The sequence below is a fragment of the Aotus nancymaae genome, unplaced genomic scaffold, assembly GCF_030222135.1.
Source record: "Aotus nancymaae isolate 86718 unplaced genomic scaffold, 86718_ANA_hifiasm-v0.15.2.pri h1tg000106l, whole genome shotgun sequence".
NCBI lineage: Eukaryota > Metazoa > Chordata > Mammalia > Primates > Aotidae > Aotus > Aotus nancymaae.
Window position 1 is genome coordinate 3382250 of NW_026988521.1, and position 14926 is coordinate 3397175.

The 14926-nt window shown below is 60.2% G+C and overlaps 1 protein-coding gene across 2 annotated transcripts; it reads right to left on the reverse strand.

Moving 5' to 3' along the window:
- Positions 1–1823: 1823 nt before the first annotated feature.
- On the reverse strand, positions 1824–10447 carry MRPL23 (mitochondrial ribosomal protein L23). Of its 2 annotated transcripts, none has more exons than XM_012456194.3 (5): positions 10391–10447; positions 7161–7283; positions 6065–6147; positions 5492–5565; positions 1824–2081 (listed from the first exon to the last, which is right to left on the reverse strand). In XM_012456194.3, exons 1-5 carry the CDS (start codon positions 10405–10407, stop codon positions 1917–1919), a joined length of 462 nt encoding a protein of 153 aa, XP_012311617.2. In that variant the 5' UTR covers positions 10408–10447; the 3' UTR covers positions 1824–1916. The 2 variants fall into 2 exon arrangements, with proteins under 2 accessions (XP_012311617.2, XP_012311619.2); XM_012456196.3 differs by having other exon boundaries at positions 10323–10400.
- Positions 10448–14926: the final 4479 nt, after the last annotated feature.

Sequence of the window (14926 nt, forward strand, 5' to 3'; positions counted from 1 at the left end):
TCCTCTGAGCTCTCAGCCCCATGAATTATTTCTCTAAGGAAAATACAGTTGACTCCATTTCTCCGGCTCCACTTCCTGACCTTCCCCATCCCTTTAAATCAACACTGAAGGGTGAGCTTGCCCGGACCTTCACCCCCCAGCCGAGGGCGGCCCCGCCGCAGCCCCTCCTGCCTGCACTCCGGGCTGGGGGAGGGGAGGGTGAGCCAGCTGCCACGCCATCTCCTCTTGCAAGCCCCTTGGAAGTTGCCCAAGCAGAAGGAAAAGCCAGGACCCTCACTCAGACCACAGCCGGCCCACGTTGCTGATCCAGGTTCTAAAACCTGAAGCCAGAGGCTGCTGGTCCTGAGGCCACGTGGCACCTGTGTCCTGAGCATTCTGAAGGGAAGGCTTTTCACAGCAAACCTGATTGTGGGAACAAGGCCGTGGCTGGGGGCTTTTCCCCAGGCACCCAAGTGCGGCTCCGTCCTGGACAAGGTGGAGTGCAGACGGCTTCCTAAGCACTGAACCCTGGCCTTGATTCCCAACCCCAAAGCCAGAGCTGCCAGCACACAGCAGGGAGGGGCCTCACTCCGACCTCCATGTTGGGATTTCTAGGGAAGCACTGGAACCAAGGACAGGTTAAGAGAAACAGAGGCGCCCCCAGGCCTCTGGAACCCGTCCTGAGGAGGCACCAGCTGTGCATGGAGGCCGGGCCGAAGGGGCTCTGGAGACCCTGGGCCTCACCGGATGCAAGCGTTCTGAGAAGAGGAGCTGGAAACCATCCGGGCTCCTTGGAAGGTTCTGAATAAGACATCGTTAAAACTAAAAATCCAATTTGTATCCAGCTCAGGGCCCCTGGAGGCTGCCCTAGCCAGCCTGTCCACAGCTTTGCTGCAATGGGAACCCAGGCCAGTCTGCCAGGCTCAGGCCCCGAAAACGGCTGCCAGGCAACCCCAGCCCAGGCCAGGAAAGGCAGCACAGGGCCTCTGGCAGGGCCACAGGCTTCCACGCAAAACCCTTCAGACAAGAATCAGAGGCAGAGGCTGCACGTCCTGACCTGCCCTGGGCCAGCAGAATGCGAGTCTGGACCCTGGCATCCACCCAGACACTGCGAGGCCACTGACCACCTCGTATGGGATGCTCGAGCCCACACTCTCCTCTCCCAACCCGTCCACCCCCAGGGCCAAGAAGCCCACAGAACTGTTTTGCTGTGACTGCTGGCCACACGTGGCCCCCTGCTCTAACCACCTCTCCAGCCCGTGTCTCTCCTGTTTTCTAGGCCCAGCCCCGGGCTCTAGGCCTCCATACTGGGCGTCGCCTCTCCTGCCACAGCTTTCCTGAGATCCTGCTGCCCTGGGATCCTCCCCAGCCCTTCTCAGGTCCTTGCTGCCACCATGTCAAACCAAAACCCATAGGTGGGCCAGGGTTCTCTCTCCAGGCCCCTAGGGCTGCTGACCAACCTCTGCCTGGACCGGGCCATTCTCTCACCCGGTGCCCCCCTGTGCTCACACTGACCCCTCCGTTCCTCCCTACGCCTCTGGGCTCAAGCTGTGAATGTGGCACTCAGATTCTGGGTCGTTTCACCCACGTGTCTCATTCCCCACCTGGCAGGCAGCGCCGAGCCTGTGTGTGACCCTCTCTCTAGCCAACCCGTCTCCCCAGCACGGGGCCACGTTGTCTCAAGCCTACCCACCCTCAGTTCCCTGCCAATGCATAGACCAGACCCCGGCCGTGGCCCATGGCTGGACCCGGGAGAGCAGAGCTGGGCCACGTGGCGCTCAGAGCTGGGGGTTGGCTGCTGTGTGCCTGGCACCCAGAGACCTGAGAGCAGAAGGAAACAGGGCTTCTGGCTTTCTCCTGCAGCAGGACTTTTATTTAGGTGTTGGGATTGCTCTGCTGTGGTGCCCACCTGGGGCATGTCCCTGCTAGCCACCCCGTCACAGCCCGAACCAGTCTGGGACGCCGCCCCGCCGAGGGTCGCTGCTCTGCCTCCGCTCCATGTTCTCCTTGAGAATGCTCTGGAGCTCGTCGGCAGCGCTGCCTTCTGGGCTCTGCTCCTTCTCGGGAAACAGATCGGGGAATGTAAAGGTCTGTCCGTGGGCCTGAGGGAGAGAAAAAAGGCTCCAGCCAGAGCTGTGAAGACTGCTCAGCACAGGGGGCTGTGGGGGAGTCTCTGCTCTCTGGCAGCCCCTTTCCACCAGCACCTGATTCAACAGTTCAGTGGTACCGCCCTGGGCCTCCTGGGGCAGCGTCCCTGCCTGGAAAGTAAGCACTCCCACAGTCACCGGCCTGGTTGTCATGCGGCAGCGGGGGGCGCAGCTCCGGGACAGGGCCGCTTTCCCCACCACTTGTCTCTTTAGGGCCTGTTGTCTGCCCCTGCCCTGGGTGCACCCATTCACCAGCCCGGGGCCGCCTGGCTGGACTGGCGGGCAGGGACAAGGCACAGAAAAACATGACACAAATCACGTCTGGTGCCACGCTGAACCTGTCGGTCCAAAACGCCTCAGGCTCTACCCACATTAAAGCTTCCTCTCCTCCCAGCCCAGAGCCTGGCAAATAAAATGAACATCACGTACGAGAAATGAACATCACGTACGAAGAAACATACACGTACAGCAGCCGATAAATCAGAACAGGCTGCCAATTAACTGGTCTTACATCTTTCACTCAGAGTTCAGAATGTGTCTGTCAGCCAAGCCCCAGCCCAGGCTGCAGCACATGGCTGGGGGTCACCAGCAGAGAGGATACTGCTCTTTGGGGACCTAAGCAAATATGAGGGGCCATTTTAACTTGTAATGATTACTAAGTAGCTCCAAAGATAAGGGGTGAGAGGCAGAGAGAGCAGAGGAGAGGGAGGAGAGGGAGAGGAAGGAGGAGAAGGAGGAGAGGGAGAGGAGGGAGGAGAGGGAGAGGAAGAAGGAGAGGGAGGAGAGGGCCGGGGCTTCTGAGGGCAGACGTCCTTCTGTTTCTAGACAGGTAGAGAGGAGTGAGGATAGCCCCTGAGTCTGGAACCCCTTAGTGAGTAAAATCAGTCAAGTGCACCTGGCTCGGGCAGACCCTTGTTGTGTAAATAAATTTGGAGGTGGGTAGGCTGCCAAGTATGATCTGAAACAGGCCCAGATTCCACCCTGCGAGGGAGGCGTGAGCACCCTGATCCCCAGCAAGAGCGTGGGGGCAGCTGCGGAGTGTGGCACTGCGCACAGCCTCCCAGGTGGCCGGCCTGCAGGAGGACTGCCTGACGTGGCTCTGAACTTTTCGTTTTTTAAAATACCAAGGGGCAATCGTTTACATGTGAGGCTGACTGCCCAGAATGGGGGATGTGCCTTTAATATATAGAGGCGGCTCTGCTAGTTTTCTGAGGCAAGGAGAATCCGAAATGACAGTTCAAAACACAAACATGGCCATTTGTCATAGTTTCGGGGAAGCTGGTGAGAGAAAATCCATTTCTTACAGGAGACAAAAGCCGACTGTGGATGCCAAGCGCGGTTTCCCAGGGGATTCCCCTTTTCTAGAGAGAGTCACCTTGTACTTACAAAAAAAAGCCCTTGATCTTTCCAAAGAGACAGACAGCCGATCGGGAGTAAATAACAGGAATGGAGAAAAATGTCCTAATGACAAGAGAACAAGGCCACCCTGCCTTCAGGAATCCCAGGGTGCCCTGGGGGCCGCTGCCCGCCGGAGCCCACAGCTTGGCCCAGCCGGCGGCCGCCTCTCATGTCGTGCGCCCTTCATTCCAGCGCCGCTCTGTGTCCACACAAGCCTTGGGCGGCGGGCAGTCAATGCCCTTTTTGTTGTGCGGGTCACTAAGAGCTGGTTACGGCTCCCAGGACTTTGGGTCAAGGAGATGCTTATCAGGTTGTCAGAGAAAAAAATGTGGGACTTCCACCATGTGGGACAGGGCCTGTTCACAGCTGCCAACTCCAGATAAAGTGGATCATTTCATCTTTCCAACGCTCCCTCCCTGGGCATTGCAATTAGCAGTGATTCTAAGCCCTGGCGCAGGGCCCAGGGGGACATGCTGAGCACGGTCTCAGCAGACACAAGGCGGGAAAGATCCTTGTGAGTCCCTTCTGCAGGGACAGGGACCCACGGCCATGGCCCATTTCTAGGCTGTGTGACGACCTGCTGGGGCTCAGGACGGGGGTGAGGACCCGTTATAAATTTTAATTCTGGAACAGGAGGAGCTGTGCCCGGCAGGGACCCTCCAGGCTCCCAGCTGCCTGGCCCCATCTCTGGCTGCCTGGACTTTACAGAGGGAGAACGGCACGCAGGCGGCAGCTGCAGACACTGGATCCCGGGGCTGCTGGGTTCAGTTTTCATGGGAGGTGGGGCCCAGAGGAAGCACGCAAGGGTTCGGATGACTCGAATGCCACTTGTAACCGTAGCTGCCTCTGAAGTGCCCGTGGCGAGGCCTGCACATGGGATGTCCACCCACATGCCATGACAAAGACAGATGGGCCCGACAGGCACGGAGCACACAGAGGCCTTTATGAGCCCAACGGCTGCTCTCTTCACCTGGATTGGCTAATTTCATGCACAGCAAATATTAGGCCAAATTATTCCGGGGGCCCCTGTTTAGAACAACAAATGTGACTGTTTTTCAGAAAAGCTGCCATGCTAACTTGGCTTCTTCACAAACTGCCTCCTCAGCCCCAAAACAGGCGGGCTGGCGGGAGGTGGTTTCACAATAGTATGACTGCCATCTAGCGGCAGGGGCCGCTGGCTCAGCCTCCAGGGACCGTTCACCGGAAGACAACCCCATCCCACCCGGTGAGGCCAGCCCAGAGGGCAGAGGGGAGAGGCCCCGGAGGCATCCTGTGCTGCTGTCCACATCTTGGCTGACAGAGAAAGCGCCTCTGGGTTTGCCTGGAACTCAAAGTGAAGGGCCCAAAAAAAGGCTTTGAAGCTGCGGGTCTCACTCTTGACAAGTCTGGGTTTCAGAAACGAAAGGCCCAGGCAGTATGGGGTGAGGGGTCCTTCTTCCCCAGAGCCCCGGCCAGGATACACAAGACAGCACCTGCTCAGAAGCAGCCTGCCCTGAAATCCTCAGCCAAGACCCTGGCCCGCCAGACCCGCCTGGGCACCAAAGACCTCAGGGGCCTCAGACTGTGCCTCCGAGTCTGAAACCCAGCCAAGGACAGGCTCTCCAGAGGCTGGGGGCCTCCCATACTCAGACACCCTGGTCTGTGTTGGAGTCAAAACCCACCAGGCCGGAGATGGCCACCTTTGTCCAGAGAGCATTCAAACTCCAAAATCACAAAATGGCTGGAGGCTGAGACATGCCCCACCCATCCCAGCACTCACGTGCTCCTGCACCACCACCGACACCCCCAAGGCCGTGAGGGAACATGACCTCACGGGGAGCCTGTCTCTGCACTGCAGCCCTGAGATCTGGCCTCACAGGGGCTCCCTGGGCCCCTGTGTTTGTGCGTCTGCAGCACAAACACCCCCAAGGACACAGTCGCAAGGACCCCTGGGAGGCCCGGGCGGGGGGCGGCCCGCTCGCACGCACCAGCTGCACGTAGGCGACCTTGTAGTCCGGCTTCTTTACCCTCACGTTTCTGTGGTCTCTTTTCTTGTTGGAGCCTGCCGGAAGGGAGTTAAAAAAAATCAGAACTTTAAAAAAGTACAAGCTCAGAGGCCAGTGCCACTAAAACGATCTCTGATCTCTTAAAAATGCAAATGTGTGCTTAAAACTCACAAAGGCAATTTCTCAGGGAAACAGGCACTGAAATCAGATGAGCCGGCACAGCAGGCTGGCGGGTCCCTCCCATCTCCCACCAGGGGCCAGCAGGCTCTCCACACAGGAGGGGCCGCAGCGCCAGCCAGGGCACACCACAGGCACTGATGGAATAGAGGGCTGCCCAGCCTTGGCCGCTGCAGGCCCACCTCGGGAGTCAGTGCTCAGAGCAGACCCCGGGCCAGCGTACGTGGATTCCAATCCCCGCTCTGCCACGTAAGCACTGCGTGACCCTAAGTCACCCTGTGCCTTAGTTTCCCACGAGCCGATTCAGACCAAGACCACCACGGAGTGGCTGAGGCCGTGGCGCGGCGATGTGGGTGTGTGGCACAGGTGGGCACTCACCGTGCTGCACCCGAGTCCGCACGGCAGCCACGGGCACGTTGTAGATGCGCTCAAGGTAATTCCTGAGGTCCACCCTTGTCATTCTAGAGGTGAAGGAAAAAGAAAAGGGCGTCTGAAACAGGCTAAGCTAAAAACACTGTCCCAGACAAGCTCCCGAGGGTGAAAGGTCGATAGACCAAGGCCCACAGCAGCAGGGAGGAGGGGGCATCGGCGGCACCAGCAGGGACAGGCAGCCCCAGCAACACCAGTGCTGCTGGCCGCAAGGCTCCCTGCTCCAGGCACACCAGCACGAGGTGGCAGCGGCACAGGCCCCAGGGAGCAGAGGCACTGCCTCACCATCTCCTGGCCTGCTCCTCAGCCCACACGGCTCCCTGCTTCAGCAAGTGCCTGTGAGAGGAGGTGACAGTCTCTGCATGCCCCTGGCTGCCAAGCACCCCACCTCGTCTGCCCTGGGGCCCCTCGGCAGCGTCAGGGTTAGGCCTGCTCTGCAGTGGACGGTACTCTGCAGTTCTAGGAGGAAGCACCTTCTGGAGAGGCCTGCCTGGGATTCGGAGGGTGAACTGCGCATTTCCTCTACTGGAGAACCCCGTGGGTACCGTCAACTCAGCTCTGGGCCCCTGCCCCCAGGGGAGCTCACGCCGCTGCCCCTCCTGGCTTGCCTCGACCCTGAGCTGGGGACCTGTGATCTTAAGGGCTTCAGAGCAGCACCCCAGCTTTGGTGGCAGGAAACGTGCCATTTTTTCCAAGGCCAAGGAGGTTCTTCCGAGCGGTTCGGCACCTCACGGACTGCTCCCCACCCCGCCTCCCAGGGCACCTTTCCTAAAAAGACGTTGCAAGAACTCAACAGAAGGCACGAGCACAGAGGTCCAAGTTTTAAGGTTTCCAGTGAGGCCCTCCCCAGGTAGAGGGTGGGTGTACGTGCCTGCCGGGCTCTGCAGCTATGGGCACGCCATCAACACTGGCCGGACAGGGCCGCCCCAGGAGCCTGCGCAGCAGGATGAGCACCAGCGCGTGAGCGGGGCTGTTTAACTTAGGCCCTGCACCGCCCCCAACCCAGAGCATGCCCCTAACCCAGCCGGAACCCTCCCAGGCCTACTCCATGGGGATCCGGAACTGCACGGTGTCCTCGGGCTGGGCCGTGCCGGGCCGCACCAGCTGAATGAAGAAGTTGGTTCGAAACACTCGGAGTTGTGGGCCACCCAACTGGTACAGGGGGTACCTGTACAGAAGAGATTGGGTCCATGTCACACACGTAGGCCATGGCAGCCTGAGAGGCGAACCCTGCAGACCCCCGTGTCCACCCACAGCAGGGATGGGCAGGAAAGAGGGTAGCCATCTGCAGATCACCACCCAATGACACAGAGGTCCCCACAGCCCCTTTCTCACATGGGCCCGCCCAGGGGGACGGCCAGTCCCCAGCATCGACTCAGGAAGCATGGGCTGTTGATCCCCAAGGCCTGACTTTAGAAAGGGCCAATGAACAAGTCAAGAATCAGAAGCCGGCAGCCAGCATCCCCCCAAATAAGCTGGTGGAAGGCTCAAAGATGCGTGTCAGGGCACTGATACCCCTGGGAGAGCAGCCCCCACGCAGCTGGCCCACCCTCCTGCTGCTCAGGTGAAGTGGAGTGGAGAGGACCAGCCGTGGGGCAGGAAACTAGCTCCGCACGCTCCAGGGGCAGCAGGCCCCAGCTCCTCGGGAACGGAGCGCGCAGGCTAAGCAGGCTCAGGGCCCTGGGAGATGGTGTTGCCAACAGGCTTTGATTTGGTTCGCTAAATACGAGCCAACGGCATCCCACCCCACCACCCCAATAAAAGCCAGCGGAGGCAGCTGGAGAGGTGCCAAGTGGCCACTGCAAACTAGACCAGCACTCCTCCTGGGCTGGCGGGCCAGGTGACAATCATGAAGAATCTCTAGCCAAGTGGTCTCGTGCATTCTCCCAAGTCCAGCTGGGCAAACAGGCAGCACCATCCCTGCCCCCACCCCCTGCTACTGCCGGCACACCCTTGCTCTATCTGGGCCTCAGAGCTGGGGGGAGGAGGGGCACAGGAGAAACTGGGGTCTGCAGGGTCTCGGGAGATGTAGGTTCTGAGAGCCCAGGTGCAGGTCTTGGTGGAGAGGGAACAAGGGGGCTGTTTAGGGGTCTCTGGTGACCAATCTGAGGCACTGCACGTGGCCCTGACCTTGGGGAGCACCCAGCATCAAGTTACAGAGGGCTCCATGAGGCCGACGCTGCCCCAAGTCTCATGTGAATTTCATGCTGGCCTCTGCTTGTTTAGGGAGGATGAGGAAGAAGGGAGGGTCAGAGGCCTTGGGTGCGGTGTTCCTGAAGGGCCAACGGTGGTGGGCAGGGCTGAGCCTCTGGGCCTGGGGCCTGGCAGGGGCCAGGAGCTGCTGGGAGCTCTCAAAAGCAAGGCGAGTATAGCAAAACCAAACTGCTAATAATATCCACCTCGGGCCTCCTGATGACTACACTGACACATGGCAGCCTGGTGGCTGGCCAGGGGGGCCGAATCTTCACTCCCCAAACCCCAGCACAGCCTTGTCCTGGGCATGGCCTTGGCCTTCCAAACCTCGGAGCGCAGCCTTCAGGGGTGGGCTCTGGGAGTGGAGGGGCCTGACTCATTTTACCCACAGGTTCAGGCTATCCATGGCCACCCCAAGGGCTCACACATTCCCTCTGGTGACCAGCTGTGGGATTGCAGGTGGGTAAAAAGCCTGAGGACTCCCAGTAAACAGTGGGAAAAGGGGTACATCAGCTCCCAGGACATTCATTTTCAAGCCTCCAGGCTTGAGGCCTGAAGGGCACGCTTCACTAAGGGTCTGAAGGGCCTGAGGTGAGAGGCCGGCAGGGGCTGGGCCGTGACTATTCACTGTCCTCGTTCCCACAGGCAAAGGGAACTTCAGCCCGGAGCCCAGGCTTTGTCTGCATGTGGGGCCTGCAGATCTGGAACAATCCACACTGCCGACACCCTGGGCCCAGGACAGGGCTCCAAGGGCTCTCTGGAGAACCGGCACCCCTGTGGGCCCAGCAGTCCTCAGTTCCCTCTGTCCCACTCACCTGGGAGCACCCAGCCCTCCCCATGCTATTTCACAAGCATCTCCACTGTAACCTCTCTTGAGCAGAACTCTGCACTCAGTTCTTCCTCAAAACACAAAAAGCTGGCTCACTGCCACCAGCCTGCCTCCCCACGGCCCCACGGGTGACGCAGCCAGGATCCCACCCTCTCAGCACCCTCACCCCAGCTGCATCCCATCCACAGCAAGTCAAGTCAGCGCTCCCTCCAAGGCCTGTCTGGCAACAGGAGAGTCGTGCACAGCCCCCGCTGCCTCCAGGGCAGCCACACTTCGCCCCTGTTTCCAGCGGCCCACCACCCTTGGCCCTCCAGGAACACCCCACCCGGGTCGTCTGACCCTCACTTCCTCCTCATTCTCCCAACAGGCGAACGCCCAGCGTGGAATTCACGTGAGGCTCAGGGCAGCATTGGTCTCACTGAGACTCTCTCTTCCTTGGCCCTGGGTGCTCCCCAAGGTCAGGGTCATGTGCAACACGGGTCTCAGATGTCTGCTGAAGGAAGCCTCGTCCACTCGGGATCCCACCTGCCACCCTCCCCTCTCCCCCCAGCTATGTGCAGGGGCCCCCAGAGCCACAGCAGGGCCGCTGGACCATCTCTCTCCAAAAACACTGATTACTGTTCTCCGAAACCACCGGGAGCCCACATCTATTGATTACGCCTGAGCCATTCATTCAGCAAGAAACATGTAGGGTTTCCTGCTTCAACTGGGGAGAGCAAAGTGGGGCAGGACAGCGCCCTGATGCCCCCCGCTCCTCCAGAATCCAGAAAAGATGCAGAGTGGGCATGGGAGGCCTGGGCTGAGCAGAACCGGGTCTCCAGCCCTGCCTGCCCCAAAGCCCTGCGGGCTGCGGTCAGCGGCTGTTTCTCACTCAGACCCCACCTGGACTCCCAAGTCCTCCGCCTCAGGCCGCACCAGCGTGAGCTGGGGGCAGTCCGGACCTCCCCGCCTGGACACCGCAGCCACCCGCGGGCCACCCTCCTCGTACCCCCCCCCCGGGGACACCGTGACCTCCGGGCTTTGGCAGGCTCCCCGCTCCCCGGGGCTGCCCTAAACCCGGCGGGGCCCTCCTCCGCCGCCCGCCTCTCGTGCCCCAAGCCATGAGGAGGGTCTCGGGGGACCCTGACGCGCCAGGGCCAGGAGTGGGCCCAGGGATGCCCACCCCGCTCCCTGGAGCCCGCGCACCCTGTGGGGTCCATCTGCTTGTGATACTGAGGGGCGCCCCGCGGCGGGGGGCGACGACCCCTACTCACAGCACGTTCCGTGCCATGGCGACCGCGCGCGCTTCCGGGACTCGCGAGACGGAAGGAGCAGCGCGCCCGCCCCGCACAGCCGCCGCCTGGCACAGCGCCCCCTCGCTTCCGGAGGCCGCGCCGCCCGCCCCGCACACCCCGCACCGCCCGCACCAGCCGCCCGCGCCGCCCCCAGCCCCGCGCCGCACCGCCTGCTCCTCCTCCCTGCCCCCCGCCTGTCCCGCACCCCACGTTCCAGCCCGCGCCGCACCCCGCACCCCGCCCCGACCCACACTCCCCGCGCCGCAGGCTCCACAGGACGCGGAGCCGGGCCCACCCTCCCCCTCCCGCCCCGCACTCCCGCCCCGCACTCCCGCCCCCACAGCCTGAAGCCCGGGCCGGCGCCTCCGCGGCTCGCGCCCCGCCCACGCCCGCACCCTCCCCAGCCCCGGAGGCCTCCGCCGCCCTCGCCCTCGCAGTCTTTCCATCCTGTCGGCCCAGCCTCCCAGGACCCTGGCCCGCGGGCGCCTCCCACACCCGTGCCCCTGCCCCCCACACCCATTCCTCTGCCCCCTACATCCGTGCTCTTTGGCTCCCACACCTGTGTTCCTGCCCCTCACACCCGTGCCCCTGCCCTTTGGCAGCTCCAGGCCCGGCCTGGTGGGCACCGCTGCCCTTGCAACTTCCCTGAAGGGAGTGGAGAACGGGCTGTAGTGCTGGGGAGAGTAGGTCCCCGGGTTTGGGGTGCGAAGCCCCTCTCTCCATCTGGCTGTTTCCCCTAGGAGTCTGGAACCCCAGGGACCCTCCCCTCGACCTTCTGGCCAGCCTAGTTGGCAGCCCCCACATCCGCCACGCTTCCCACACCCAGCGCCCCAGCCACGCATCCGCATCCTCTCCACCCTCCTGGCCAGCCCGCGCCAGCCTCTGGCAAGGCCCTCTCTACAGGGACCCGAGTCCAGGGGCCAATCCTCACTCCTCTCCCTGGGTCCTGCTGGCCAGGAGGGCTACTGGGACCTTTCGGGAGGAGAGGTGGCAGCCTCCCTCCCCTGTCCCCAGGCCTCTCCCTGCTCACCCAGTTTCCCTGGTGGCTGGATTCAGGCTCCTTCTCAATCTCTTTAGCTGCTGGGTCACCCCCAAGCCTGGCTTGTTCCCACACCCCACAGTGCCCTAAGTGTCCTTCAGAGCATGAGGCAGGTGTGTCAGGGGATCCCTAGAAGCGGGGCCGTGGGTCCTGGCTGCTGCTAGGGGCAAGGGCCCAGGCCTGCAGGTGGGAAGGGGGCTGCAGGAGGGCACTGGGGTTGACGAGCTATGAAAACTGAGGAGGCGGAGAGGGCGATGTGCCCCTCCGAGTGCGGGGGCCAGGTAGGGCTGGAGTTCAGCCTGATGGGTGGGTTTGGGGTGGAAGTGACTCCAGGGCGTCTATCTAGCATGAAGGCACAGAAGCGGGTGGAGTGAAAATTGGGATGGAGTGGGCGGGGCGGGTGGCAGCGGCTGTCCCCACTGTTGTCCAGGCCTGCGTGGAATGGACACGCTCCAGGCTGCCCTTGGCAGGGTCCCAGGAGGCTGGTGACCAGGCAGGCCTTTGCCCAGCAGCAGGTGGCCTGGGGTCCTTGGGCTTCCTTTTATGTTTACGCAGGGCTGCCTTTTTCAGCGGCCACATTGTGCGACGTGCTTAGACACGTGGCTGGAAGTTGGGTTCAAAGCTGTGGGTGGCTGATGCGGAGAGGAGGGTGACCGGAGGCCGAGCTGCGTATTAGGGGTGGGTGCTGCTCAAGTCGCTGGGGCTGCTGGAGGGCGAGAGTCAAGCTGGGAGCTGAGGTCCTGCCTGCAGGCACCTCAATGGAGCAGACCCGTCACCACTCCTTCCATCCCTGCTTCTCTAATAACCTGCTAATGGGATCCTCTGAAAGGCTTGGAGTTTCTGAACATAGAAATGTACCCCTAAGTGTGTGGGGTCTCTGAGATGCTGGGGAGCCAGCGGGACCCTTGTCTTCCTCCATCCAACCTGCCACAGAACACCAATGCCAGGGCGGCTTCCGCTCTGCTGCCCCTCCTGAGATCAGTGGTCTACGTGGGGTCGAGGTTGCCGGATAAATACAGATGTCCAGTTAAATCTGAAGTTCAGATAAACAACTAATAATTTGTCAGTTTACTTTATTTTATATTTTATTTTTCTAGGCAGAGTCTCGTCCTGTCGCCCACGCTGGAGTGCAATGGTGCGGTCTCCACTCACTGCAACCTCTGCCTCCCTAGTTCAAGCAATACCCCGGCCTCAGCCTCCTGAGTAGCTGGGATTACAGGTGCCCACCACCACGACCAGCTAATTTTGTATTTTTAATAGAGATGTTGGCCAGGCTGGTCTCGAACTCCTGACCTCAGGTGATCCGCCCACCTCAGCCTCCTAGAGTGCTGGGATTACAGGCATGAGCCACTGCACCCAGCCCAATCATTTGTCCTTTTTAAATAGACTTTATCTTCTAGAGCAACCTCGGGCTTAACAGAAAAATTGCTCAGAGAGTAGACAGAGTTCCCACAGAGCAGTTCTCCCTGAGGCCCCTCTGTTATTCACATCTTCCGTCACTTGGAGCGATCTGTTCCGGTTCATAAACCAATATTGATACGTTACTATGAAGCCCAGCGTTTACCCCAGGGTTCATTCTTGCATGATGTCCCTTAGCCATCATCCTGGTGTCAAACAGAAGCGTTCACTGCCTGGAGAGCACCTGTGCCCTGCCTGCTCACTCCTTCCTCCCCCGCCCCAGGCAGTGCTGGGTCTTTCCCCGGCCCTTCGTGTTGCCGTTCCCAGGCTGTGGTGTCGTTGGAATCAGATAGCACGTAGCCTTTCAAGATTGACTTGGTTCCATGAGCCATATGCAGTTAGGGTTCCTCTCTGTCTTGTCACAGCGTCATGGTGCATTTCCTTGTAGGGCCAGATACCGTTCCATTGTCCGGATGTGCCTCAGTTTATCCATTTGCTTTGGAAGGACTTTTTTTTTTCTTTTTTTTCTTTTTTTTTTATGGTAGCAGACACCAGTTGAAGCCTATGGAAGGACTTCTTGTTTACTTCCAAGACTTCACAGTTATGAATAAAGCCTCTGTAAGCATCTGTGTGCAGGTTTTGGGGTGGACACAGGTTTTCAACTCATTTGCGGAAACACCCCAGAGGGCCACTGCTGGTCATATGGTGGGAGGACGTTTGGCTTTGTAAGAAGCTGCCCTGCAGTCTTCCAAAGTGGCCGCGCTCTTTGGTATTCAAACCTGCGATGGTGGCCGCTCCTGCTGCTCCACGTCCTCCCCAGCATTTGGTGGTATCAGTGTTCTGGATTTGGGCGGTTCTCACAGGTGTGTCGGGACAGGCGCTTCTGTTTCCACCTGCTAGACCTGACCCAGGAGCCCCCTGCGAGGGCAGCATGTAGTCTGAGCTTTGCAAGTCAGGCTGTGGGAGGTGGGGCATTGTGACAGTGAGGGGTCCTGAAGGGTTTTAAGGGAATGGACGATTTCAGCCAGGAAAGCACCTTCAGCCGATGAGAATCAGGTCGGAGGGGGTGGGAAGGGGGCAGTTCACACATGCACCCGTTCATTCATTCTTGTATAGACTCATTCATCCTGCCAATAAACACACAAAAAAAGTGCAAACACTTGTAGCGAAATCAGTATAAATGTAAACCAGTGAGCCACTGCATTCAATTGCAGGTTTTCAAAGGTTAGTAAGAATGGCAAACCCTTGTACTGGCTGGGTGACCATGGCTCTGGGATGTGGCTTGCTCACATCCACAGAGTGACTGTGCATTAGGCCAGAAGACCCACCTCCCCAGCCTGCAGCCCTCCCCAGAACTGTGATAGATATACCCATTGCCCCCAAATTGTCCTCGTGCCCTGTGTGGCTCTCCATCCCACCCTGGACCTCCCATTCCCAAGCAACCAATGGCCTGGTGGGTTTCTGCTGTAGTGTGTGTGTTTTGTGACAGTCTCGCTGTTTCCCAGACTGGAGTGTGGCAGTGCAGTGGCACAGTGAGGGCTCATTGCAGCACCAGCCTGCGGTCATCAGCCACGCACGTCATCACGTGGCATTTCTCCCAACCAGAAGAGAACCCCCGCCACCCACGTGGGAAGCCTGGGTTCGGACAGGACCAGGACAGCAGACGGGGTGCCAGTGCTGCCCTCACAAAGCCCTTCAGAATCAGTTGCCTTTAGAGACTTCTTGTCTCCCCATCGGCCCTTCCTGTTCCCTCCACCTCCCTCCCACCTTCCCAGCCAACCTGGCCCCTAGCTGCAGTCACAGAGCCCCTGCCCAGCACCTGCTCCTGATGGCCCAGGACTCAACAGTACCCGCTTCTAGGAGCTCCTTCTTAATCCCAGTTCCCCCTTTATTTCTGCCCTTCTAGGAACCTGCTCTCGGATGCCACAAAGAGGGGGTGGCAGAGGGATTCAACCCCTCAGGTGGCTTGGTCTGGGGCCTCTGAGTGTCCTTGTGCCCCTGTAGCGTTACGGCTCCTCGGCTGCAGGGTCTGGGCAGGTGCTGGCCTCGCCCACTTGCCACGCCATCTTCCCAGGGAG

Excerpts from the sequence above, each read along its gene's own strand:
- MRPL23 (XM_012456194.3), bottom strand. Across the intron at positions 6,148-7,160 it reads CAGTTCCGGATCCCCATGGA|AATGACAAGGGTGGACCTCA; the intron begins GTAGGCCTGGGA and ends CTTCACCTCTAG. Across the intron at positions 2,082-5,491 it reads AGGTCGCCTACGTGCAGCTG|GCCCACGGACAGACCTTTAC; the intron begins GTGCGTGCGAGC and ends TCTCTCCCTCAG.